The 12,109-nt window shown below is 32.6% G+C and overlaps 2 protein-coding genes across 2 annotated transcripts in view; one reads left to right on the forward strand and one right to left on the reverse strand.

Moving 5' to 3' along the window:
• Positions 1 to 550: 550 nt before the first annotated feature.
• Positions 551 to 4,178, reverse strand: LOC111694982 (repetitive proline-rich cell wall protein 2-like). Its single transcript, XM_023464085.1, has 2 exons — positions 4,058 to 4,178; positions 551 to 810 (listed from the first exon to the last, which is right to left on the reverse strand). Exons 1-2 carry the CDS (start codon positions 4,176 to 4,178, stop codon positions 551 to 553), a joined length of 381 nt encoding a protein of 126 aa, XP_023319853.1.
• A 644-nt stretch (positions 4,179 to 4,822) lies between these two features.
• LOC111694968 (neuroligin-4, X-linked) overlaps positions 4,823 to 12,109 on the forward strand; it is a 35,995-nt gene continuing 28,708 nt past the window's right edge. The window contains exons 1-3 of the mRNA XM_023464067.1: positions 4,823 to 5,544; positions 6,832 to 7,021; positions 11,268 to 11,343. Coding sequence (XP_023319835.1) covers positions 5,520 to 5,544; positions 6,832 to 7,021; positions 11,268 to 11,343 — 291 coding nt within the window. The 5' untranslated portion in view covers positions 4,823 to 5,519. The remainder of the gene's footprint in view (positions 5,545 to 6,831; positions 7,022 to 11,267; positions 11,344 to 12,109) is intronic.

Raw genomic sequence — 12,109 nt, forward strand, 5'->3', positions numbered from 1 at the left:
TCTTTACATTCTTATCTTTTGTAATAACCCTGTATACAACGGTCTATAGAATTGTTTTTATTTACCTAGCGATTAAACCTAATGTTATACTATCTCATCGTCTCATAGAAGTGCATCTAAGTACACCTTAGATTTAGAGTAGATAATAGGTTTAGATACAGGTATGGAGTAGATAACAGGTTTAGGTACAGGTTTAGAGTAGATAACAGTTTTAGATACAGGTTTAGAGTAGATAACAGGTTTAGATACAGGTTTAGAGTAGATAACAGGTTTAGGTACAGGTTTAGAGTAGATAACAGTTTTAGATACAGGTTTAGAGTAGATAATAGGTTTAGATACAGGTTTAGAGTAGATAACAGGTTTAGACACAGGTTTAGACACAGGTTTAGAGTAGATAACAGGTTTAGATACAGGTTTAGATAGATATCAGGTTAAGATACAGGTTTAGAGTAGATAACAGGTTTAGATACAGGTTTAGAGTAGATAACAGGTTTAGACACAGGTTTAGAGTAGATAACAGGTTTAGATACAGGTTTAGATAGATATCAGGTTAAGATACAGTTTTAGAGTAGATAACAGGTTTAGATACTGGTTTAGAGTAGATAACAGGTTTAGATAAAGGTTTAGAGTAGATAGCAGGTCTAGATAAAGGTTTAGAGTAGATAACAGGTTTAGATAAAGGTTTAGAGTAGATAGCAGGTTTAGATACAGGTTTAGAGTAGATAACAGGTTTAGATAAAGGTTTAGAGTAGATAGCAGGTTTAGATACAGGTTTAGAGTAGATAACAGGTTTAGATACAGGTTTATCCACTAAAGATCACACTTTAGAGACGACTTACATAATTATTCAGTCTTTATTTAAAGTCATGGTTCCCCGGAACAAAGACTTTATTTAATGATACAAATCAAATTCAACCTTCTGATAGCTATATTTAACAATTTTTTGGTCGTCATGAAGTTTCATTCATTGTGAAGGTCCCCCTGTATCCAAGAACACGAGGTTTGGTGAATATTTTCCTGGAAAAGAGTTTAAAAACAAGGAAATTCTGTTTCCGCTTCCATTGCAGTTGTTTTTAAATTTTCATTGTATTACAGCTACATCAAACCAATCATTTTAGAATAAACAAAACTAAATAGAAAAAATCAAATTTGAAGAAAAAGTTTTCCATCTGAACCTCTCGTCACACCAATCTACATCATAGATATTGAAACCGGGCAAATTTAGAAGCGTCACCACGCCCTTTTCTTTAGTTTGACGTTTCAAACCGATGCACTCTTTTCCGTTGCTACGGCTTCTAACTGTAAAGCGTATTTCCTAACTTTCGATTTGTAGGAGTAGTTGGCAAAATTCTGATAAGTTTTGTAGGTGTAGTTGGCAAAATTCCGATAAGTTTTGTTGGAGTATGTTAGTAAACTGTGTCTTAAATATACAAACCAATCCAAACCTAGCAGAGGTTGAACGCATTCAATTAATGCAGAATATATTTAAACCAGCAAACTCTTTAAATTTGAAATATCTAAGTCTCTCAGATTCTGGAGAATATTTCAGATTCTGGAGAATATTTCAAATTCTGGAGAATATTTCAGATTCTGGAAAATATTTCAGATTTTGGAGAATATTTCAGATTCTGGTGAATATTACAGATTCTGGAGAATATTTCACATTCTGGAGAATATTTCAGATTCTGGAGAATATTTCAGATTCTGGAGAATATTTCAGATTCTGGAGAATATTTCAGATTCTGAAGAATATTTCAGATTCTGGAGAATATTTCAGATTCTGGAGAATATTTCAGATTCTGGAGATTATTTCAGATTCTGGAGAATATTTCAGATTCTGGAGAATATTTTAGATTCAGGAGAATATTTCAGATTCTGGAGAATATTTCAGATTCTGGAGAATATTTAAGATTTTAGACTATTCAAAATAAAAATTAAAGAAAATGGTAGGACTGAGAGATACTTTGATACTAAAAATAAACTCCCAAAAACTTTGAAAACTTTAAATTCATTAAAGTTTTAATCTAAAGTTTATTTTAATCAAATGTGGTTAAGTGGAAGTTACATAGAAGAAGTTTAATCTACAACTATTTTTGGGTTTGATTTGAAATATTGACGAACTAAACCCATTTCTATTTTAAGTAAGTTAGCTATCTACTAACTTTTTCTTAAATTTTTTTTACATTTACAATACAAAATTTTATTTGTACAAAATAGCTGTCTCAATCAGCCTTCCTAATTTTAGTCTTAATTACAGTGTTGCCATCCCTTTAAATGCAAAATTACATAAATCATTAATGTTTTTATTAAGAGGAACCGCAGTTTTCATAAAGAAAAACAACTATAGCTTAATTTTTTTTGCTATGACAAATGTTTTAAGGGTATCGTTGTTAATCGGAAAAAGTTGCTCGAACTTCCGTCGAAAGTCCAGTAAGGAAAAGATTAGATTTGAAAATATATGTTGAGTAAAACTTCTTGGGTAATTCTTCACTTTGTTTAGACATTTATAATATTTTCAATCAGATAGAAAACTGAAAAAAACAAAACATAGCGTACTTTTATCTGAAGCAGAAAGAAACTGAGATTTTCATTAAACTCCATTTTTTTTTTCTATATCGTCTCAACCCTATGTCTATAGACCCGTGATATTTCAAACTATGAATTCTGTTAGATCAAATAGTCTAAGTTTAAAATATAAAAACTAATATAGAAAATTTGCAAACCAAAGGAAATTTGAGTTTGTGACAATGTATGTTTCTTCAAATTATGTTTCTTCTGTTGGAAATCTTAATAAATTAATGAATTGATAAATTGATAATGAATAAATGGAATATATTTAATAATTAATTTATTTTCATTGAAAGGACAGATTATTAGATGAATCATGAATGTAAAGATTATTAAACTAACGGAAAGGTGTAGGATTTATGAATAAAAAAGAAAAAAAGTCAGAATTTCTGAACTTGAAAAAATTAATTATGAATTGACAGATTAATGGATTATTTAATTGTGGATGAAAAAATTAACAGATTAATGAATTTTGGATGGAGGGATTGATAGAATAATGAACTATGGATGAGGGATTAATGGATTAATGAATTATGGATGAAGATATTGATTGAATAATGAATTATGGATGGAGGGATTAATTGATTAATGCATTATTGATGGATGGAGCAGAGATTGATAGAATAATAAACTATGGATGGAGGGATTAATTATTTAATGCATTATTGATGGATGGAGCAGAGATTGATAGAATAATAAACTATGGATGGAGGGATTAATTGATTAATGCATTATTGATGGATGGAGCAGAGATTGATAGAATAATAAACTATGGATGGAGGGATTAATGGATTAATGAACTATGGATTGAGAGAGTAATGTATTAATGAATTATGAATGAATTAATATATACTGCAGTATTGAATTGAACCTGCTGCAGTTTAAAATATTAGAAACTATAGAAACTAGACTTTCATTTATCTAATAATTTTCTATTTCAGAGAAAATGTCTCAGCTTCTTTGCAAGTGTACAAATTAGGAATTTTTTCCTGTCCTAGTTCCAGAATCTGTTCCTGTTTCTCTTACCTTCTCTGTATATTTTCTTGTCTCTGTTACCTTTTCTTGTCCTTGTCTCTATTGCTGTTGCTATTCCTGTTTCTGTTTCTTTCTTTGTTTTTGTTTCTTATCTTGATCCTAACCCAGATTCTGTTCATATTTTTATTCCATTCCCTGTTTTTGTTTCTGTTCCTGTTCCTCCCCTGTTCCCGTTTTTCTTTCTGTTTATGGTTATGTTCCTGTTCCTGTTCCAGGTTATAATCCAGATCCTTTTCATGTTCCTTTCCCTGTATTTGTTTAAGTTCCTGTTCCTATTCCAATTCCCGTTTTTTATTTCTGTTCCTGTACCATTCTTGTCCCTGTTCCTGTTCCTATTCCTGTTTCTTTCCTGTTACTGTTCTTATTTCTGTTTATGTTCCCTGTTCGTGTTTTCTAATCCTGTTCCTGTTTCTGTTCCTGTTCCTGTTTCTGTTCCTATCCCTATTCCTGTTACTGTTCTTATCCCTATTCCTATCCATGTTTTTATCCCTGTTCCTATCCCTGTTCCTATTCCTGTTCCTATCCCTCTTCATATCCCTGTCCCTATCCCTGTTACTATCCCTGTTACTGTTCATGTTTTTGTTCCTGTTCGTTCCTTGTTCCTGTTCCTTTCCCTGTTCCTGTTCCTAACCCTGTTACTGTTCCTATTCCTGCTCCTATTCCTAATCCTGTTCATAACCCTGTTTCTATCCCTGTTCCTGTTCTTGTTTGTGTTCCATTCCATATTCCTGCTCCTGTTCCTATCCATGTTCCTATTCCAATTCCTGTTCTTGTTCCTGTTCCTGCTCCTGCTCCTGTTCCTGTTCTTCCTCCTGTTCATTTTCAGTTACTGCTTCTGTGTCCTTGTATTTTATTTTTCTATTTCTGATCCTGATCCCATTTTTAATCTCATTGATTTTGCCATTGCACTTCTTTAAAGCTAAGGACTCCGTAATATATCTTGAAAGATTTGAGATTGTAAAATTGACTTTTTCTTTTTCTTTCTTTTAATACTCAATATACTCCTATCTTTGCAACCGAACTGTCCCATCCTCTTTATATCAATGTAGACTTTCAACTTTTTTCTCATTTCTTACCAAGAATAGATTAGTATTCCAGTCCGCTCATGGGGAATATTCAAACACAAGGTTTTATTTCATCTTTATTGAAAGAGTAAAGATTTATTTCTAGCACCAGGGTTGAATAGAGGATAAAGGAAAACAGGAATAAATGTTTAGGATGCAGAAAAACACAAATTGAATTCTGGTTCCAAATCTATGCATTGAAGGAACTGGATCTATTATGAACGTGCACTCTGAGCACAGTGAACGTTAGAAACTCATAACAGAGTTAATTTTTACAAAATAAACACGGAACAAAGTGAGATTTAAGAGACAAATGAATGTAAACAAAGTAAAGCAAAGGAATTCAGGTGAAGAGCAAAATAAGTTCCAAGATCGGCAAGACATTTCAAGAACCCAGAGCAAAGTTGAACAAGAGATGAACTAGGACAAGATATTCCAAGAACCTAGAGCAAAGTTGAACAAGAGATGAACTAGGACAAGACATTCCAAGAACCCAGAGCAAAGTTGAACAAGAGATGAACTAGGACAAGATATTCCAAGAACCTAGAGCAAAGTTTAACAAGAGATGAACTAGGACAAGATATTCCAAGAACCTAGAGCAAAGTTGAACAATTCCAAGAACCCAGAGCAAAGTTGAACAAGAGATGAACTAGGACAAAATATTCCAAGAACCTAGAGCAAAGTTGAACAATAGATGAATTAGGACAAGATATTCAAAGAACCAAGAGCAAAATTGAACAATAATCTTCATCAATAGAAGAGCAAAGACTTGAATAAATCTCTTCCTATAAGTAACCATGTGTATAAATGATATCGTAACCGTGAATCCTGACAAAATCACTCTTTAAAATCATGAAGCTCAGTGTAATATATTTAGGTTAGTAAACTTTCCTCCAGTACATTTTTATAAAGCGCTCTTCAGATTAATGAAGGATAAGATTACAAATTGTGCAAAGTAAGTATTGATAAGTATCATATATAGCTTCTACGAGTAGTCGAATTAATTTTCCCAGACCAGAACGACTTTTTAGTGTCGCATTGGCTATTGATTTCACCTCGTCAATTCAATCATACATTTTCTATAGATCTAGACATGTACATTTTAAAATTATAAAACACTTGTTTTTACATTTAGTTTGTAAGGAGTTATTGGTAAAATCTGATTGATTTAAAGGGACTGTTCGGGTAGTTTCATGTGACGCTTCGTGCAAAGATGGGAATAACCTTTACACAAGGGTACCCAAAAAAGCTTTGTCTGATAAATTATGAATTATGATATTCATGTAAATAATTAAAAAACTGATTATTTTCAATTGTGTTTTATCTATACAAAACTAACTTGCGCATTTCTACTATACTAGATCAGGATTAAAACATATAGAACATATCTTCCACATTTTTGATGACATAAAGGTTTCAAGGGTACCGTTGTGATTCGAGCATTATCATCTTTGCATGGAGGGTCAATTGAAATTATGCTTACTATCCCTTTAAATTAAAAACCCACGAATAGGTAATTTGAATAGATGAAACTTTTTCAATTAATGAATTTACGAGCGTTCGCTTTTATACACGTATACCTCCTTTGTTTACATCTAATGAAAAAGAAAATATAAATATTTTAGGTTAAAACCATCATTTCATTAATTCAAGAGAGCAAGCTTTATTTTCTTGTCTTAGCTCCTTCTCTTTTATACCTCACACTGTAACAAAGTTGATAGAGTTGGGAAAGAAAAATGTATTTAATTAATCCTTCTTCTGTAGATAAAGAAGTACTGATAGGGATATAAGAGGGTTATATTCACGATTCACCACAGTACCTTTTAAACCTACATATAGAAATATTAAAATCTTGAAGAGCTAAAGTTTATTGCTTTTTTGCATGAATTCACCAGTAAGGCCGTAATTTCTAAAATTATTAAAATTTGAATAAAGGAAAACAATTGAAGGTGCTGTTGTGAATCAGGTATGTCACTTATTTAATGGAGAGGGACTTGAAATTACTTAACTTATAGGAAGAAGTAGTTGAACCACGTAGACGTAGTTCAACTTCTCTTGTGCTCAGGTTCAAATTGAAGAGAAGTTGGTCAACTACGTCTACGCGGCTCAACTATTTTTCGTTATTCATTAATTTCTATCTGTGGCTGACGAACTATGTATTAAGGTCTCCTGGTCCTGGTAGAACTGTCTGGGACGGATTTGGTTCCAGATGATCTCCGGTCTAGAAGTATACAGACCAAGTATGGAAAGGTTCAAGGATTTATAACTAAAGTAGGACGGGACGCGACCATCAATAAATATGTTCAAATATTCCTTGGATTACCATACGCCAGTGCACCAACTGGAAACTATAGGTTAGTTTTATATTTAAATATATTTTATCATAAGTTTCATATTTTTCTGCTATATAATAAATATAGTTAGAGTGATTTTTAAAATAATTTCCTCTTATCTGCCTCAATTTCATACCTTTGTAACCTGAGCCGAGAACTTTTGTTTTGGAAATTCATGATCCCGATCGAAATCCACATCATGATCCCGATCGCTTGATTTCGATATCCACATCATGATCCCGATGGCTTGATTTCGATATCCACATCATGGGCCCTTTTGAATGTTACGCAGAATGTATTCCAATTTTAAACTGTACCCTTGTAGCATTGCAGAAGGAATGCTGCAGTTTAGAACTGTAAATTTAGTTATCTTTACAGGATATTGAATAAAGATTAAACTAATCTGTAAATTAACAAAATATCGCGATCAAGCATTAATCTAGATATCCATAATACAACAGTACACAGTTCCCACCACTGATGTCAAACTGTGAAATCTTACAGATCAAAAAGTCAAAGATTTAAATATTAAAGGTTTACACCGACAAGTTGCAAAGATAGAGGGATTAAAAAAAAGGAATAGAGGCAAATAATCAGTTTCTTTGACAAATCGCTTTTCAATTTTGTTGGGGTGTTTCAAAAAGTTGGGAGGGAAAATCCCAAAGTAATAACCCTGTAAATGGATCTAAACTTGATATACAAAAAGTATGTAAATATTAGAATTAATAATAAATACAAAAATGAATATTTAAGTGTCAACTAATGTGTATCTTTATGATTAAAATTAGATTAAAAATCAAACTCGCACTTCATATCAAAGTACGGCTTAAAAAAACAATGTTTCGGGAAAAGATGGATAGCGGATTTTATAAGCGATATAGAATAAATATGAAACATTCTCAATTCTCAGATTTAAAGTATTGATTATATTTAGATCTACATTTTTCTGTAATTTTCCTAATAATAAAAAAAGTTTAACCATGTTTTAACAAAAACTCCCCCCCTTAATAAAAACTTCTCCCCCCCCCCTTAATAAAAAAAAATTCTGTCCCCCACCTTAAAAAACTTCTCCCCTTTAATAAAAACTTCCCCCCCCCCCCTTAGTAAAAAACTTCTCTACCCCACCTTAAAAAACTTCTCCCCTTTATAACCACCCACCCCCCTTAATAAAAACTTCTCCTCCCCTTAATAAAAAATGTCTGTCCCCCCCCTTAAAACAACTTCTCCCCCTTTAATAAAAACTCCCCCTTAATAAAAACCTCTCCCCCTCCCTTAATAATAATCTAATAATGTTCGACCTGTATTGCAGTATAATGCAAGGGGGAACAATGCATTTAAGAATATTATAGAAATGAAAACTGAATCTATATTTGCATATATATCATATATTGTACCATATATAATATTTACATATTTGCATTAATTGCAATAATAAAATTTTAATTTAGATATGTTTCTTCAAGATAAATTAGTCGTTCATATTGGATTCAAATATTTATGAGCTTTTAAAGCAACGTAACAATATTTTTAAAAAAAAACATATCTTTTAAAAAACAGTTCATGGTACTTTTACTTTTAACGTTAAGTTAAATGTGACATGTGTCAATTACAACTCTTCACATCAAAATATGACATGTGTCAATTACAACTCCTCACATCAAAATATGACATGTGTCAATCACAACTCCTCACATCAAAATATAACATGTATCAATCACAACTCCTCACATCAAAATGTGACATGTGTCAATCACAACTCCTCACATCAAAATACGACATGTGGCAATCACAACTCCTTACATCAAGATATGACATGTGTCAATCATAACTCCTCGTATCAAGATATGACATGTGTCATTGTGTCAATCACAACTCCTCACATCAAGATATGACATGTGTCAATCACAACTCCTCACATCAAGATATGACATGTGTCATTGTGTCAATCACAACTCCTCACATCAAGATATGACATGTGTCAATTACATCTCCTCACATCAAAATGTAATTGATAAGAACAAAATGTTTTAAGGAACTAAGCCTTTGCTACAAACTCAAATTTTCCAATCCCTATATCTTGTAAACCTGATGGTGTAAACACTTGATATTTCAAATTTAGATTATTTGATCTAACAGAATACATAGTTTGAAATATTTAAGGTCCACGACATTGAGTTCTAAAGATATAAAGATTGGGAAGTCAGAGTTTGGGACAAAGACTCAATTCCTTCGTTCTTTATGTAACCCAAAAATCTACTTCTCATAGATTTGAATTTCCTTTTCTATCTAGTGCACTTCAGTTTCAGTAGAAGTAAATATTTCCATTTACTGCTTAGTCCCGATCTAAGGATTCATCTCTAATTGGATAATGAGATAGATAGAAAGATAGATGTTACCGTCATGCAATTTCTATTGGTTCAGAATATACACCAAACACATGACTGAACCCCCTGATTGGATCAGGCGCTAATGGAATAGGTAAACAAGTGTGAGTGGAGACTATGCTCTAAAAGATTGCGTTTATCACTTTGTTGCATAATGTTTAAGATCTTAAAAGACATCTTTCAAGACAAAAAAATGCACATAGCTACATATCAATCCTGTATGCCGGTCCATTAGCACCTGATCCAATCCGGGTTTAGTCATGTTTTTTTTTGTATTTTCTGAACCAATAGATAATGTCCATGGCGGTAACATCTATCTTTCTATCCAATTAGAGATATGAATCCTTTTAATCGGCGCCATCAGTAAATGGAAATACTTACTTATACTGAAACTGTAGTGATATGTAGAAGTGCGGTTTTTCAAAAAAATTTAGTTTTTTGATTTATATATATANCCAAGTATCTTTCTATCTACCTAAGTTTGTTTATATAATATATATACATTTGTGTTCTTTGGCATTGCTTAGATTTAATTTCATAGAAATTGCCAATCACATCCTAATATGTAATTTACTATCAAACATGATTGATATTAAAGGCTTATTTTATTAGCAGATTAGATAGGGTGGGAGAATTAAGAACAGATGGTTGTGTACAATGCACATATTTTACTCTTTGTAATCTTTATATTTAATTCTTTGTTATTAAATCTTGAGAAAACCAAATATTAAATTCTTGGTTAAAATTAAAATTTTTGGGATCAAATTTTGTTAAAAAAATATTTCAAATTTGTAGATTGTTAAAGTTGCCCTGAACAACTAATTAGGTTACAGTAGAATTTCATTACATTTTTTGTCGTTGTTATTTAAAAATTAAAAAAACGATTCTGAAAACATACCCACCCGAATTCATGATTTTAAACGTCGACTTTGCGCTCAAACTCAGTAAATATACGTCATAGAAGCACCTTATATGTCTCTTAAGTGAATCCTTAAAATTTTGTCCACAATACTACATATTCAGTTCAACCATTTTTGTTAGTATTATTTATTACATCATATTGCATTTTAAATATATATAAATATCCACCCTGTACAAAACAACTATGACGCAAGCATACACTAGGATAAGAATACTGGGTGATGAAACAGTTAACTCTGCCTTACAATCTAAATTAGACAGGGAAAAAAATTGGCACCGCAAAAATTCCATCACAGACTATGCAGAAAAAATGTTTCAACAAGCCACATTAGAGAACTATGGTCAAGCAGAAATGCCTGAGTGGGAAGACCAAGCTTCCAAACATCAATGCTATAAAAAAATGAAAACAACTGTCAGTGAAAAAGTATCTTTTGAAAACGAAACTTTCTGGAGAGAACATACAGAAACACTCATAAAACAAGGACATTTTCTCTGCCTGGCAATGCTTGAAAAATCTGACATGATCTGGAAATCTTACATGTTCAATCTGAAGAAAGGTACACTGAAATTCCTACTCAACTCCTGTTTGGACACCCTGCCAACACAAACTAACCTTCTACAATGGGGAAAATCTGCATCAGATCTCTGTAAACTATGTCTACAGGCAGGCGCTGAATTGCAAGGTAGAAGACAAGAAACTACAAACCATATTTTGAATGGCTGCAAGGTTGCANTCATTACAACACCCTGTCCCCTCCCCCTTTTAACACTCTACCCCCTCTTCCTTCCAACACCCTACCCCCTGTCCTTTCCAACAGCCAGGTCCACTCTCCCTTCCAAAACCCTATCCCCTCCCTCCTCTAACACCCTGTCCCTCTCCCCTTCCAGGACCCTGTCCTCTACCACTTCCAACACTCTGTCCCCTCTTTCTTCCAATATTTCAGTTTCTAAACTATTTCTAGGTTTGCTCCGACCCGACCCCCAACTCACTGGAATGGAGTCCTTGCCGCAACTAATTTGGGACCAGTTTGCCCTCAGGTTAGTCAAAATAATTTATTCTATCTAAATATTTTTTGTCTCTCCAAATTATCCAAATGGTTAAAAAATGTTTGACACCTTATAATTTTTATTAAAGAGTCTGTAAACGTAGTTTGAAGAGTGCCATGTCTGATTCACAACGTTATCCTTTAAAAGCTTTGTCTGAACAATTATAAATTTTGGAAAATTACTATTTTCATTGCTGCAGTTTCCCTGCAAAAGTTACTTGTGCATTTCTTGCTTCAGAAATTATCAGAGTTAAACACTTTTCCAAGCAAATAAAGATGTCACGGGTACCGTTGTGAATGGGGCTTACGCCTCTTTATATGGAAGGTCACTGGAAATTTCAACAATAGTTCCTTTAAGTAAATAATTGTCAAACTAGTAGTTTATAACAAATCTTCCCCTATTTGGTTCTGGTTAATATTTTCCTTTGTAAGGACATAAATCTTGAATAAAAGGAACACTGAAACCTATAGAATATACTGTAAAATATCCTAGACCTAGACTGCTATCTAGAATATACTGTAAAATATCCTAGACCTAGACTCCTTTCTAATAGATGGACCAAAACCTAACCGTTAAACCATTCTGACATGATTCTAATAGTTTTGGTTCTGTACATTCTTGGTACTGATTTGGAATGAATTGTAAGTATTGTTACAGTAATGATTCTGATTAATGGTTCTGCACATTCTTGGTACTGATTTGGAATGAATTCTGAGTATTGTTTCGGTAATGATTCTGATTAATGGTTCTGCACATT

This window comes from Eurytemora carolleeae, unplaced genomic scaffold (genome assembly GCF_000591075.1).
Source record: "Eurytemora carolleeae unplaced genomic scaffold, Eaff_2.0 scaffold66, whole genome shotgun sequence".
Taxonomy (NCBI): domain Eukaryota; kingdom Metazoa; phylum Arthropoda; class Copepoda; order Calanoida; family Temoridae; genus Eurytemora; species Eurytemora carolleeae.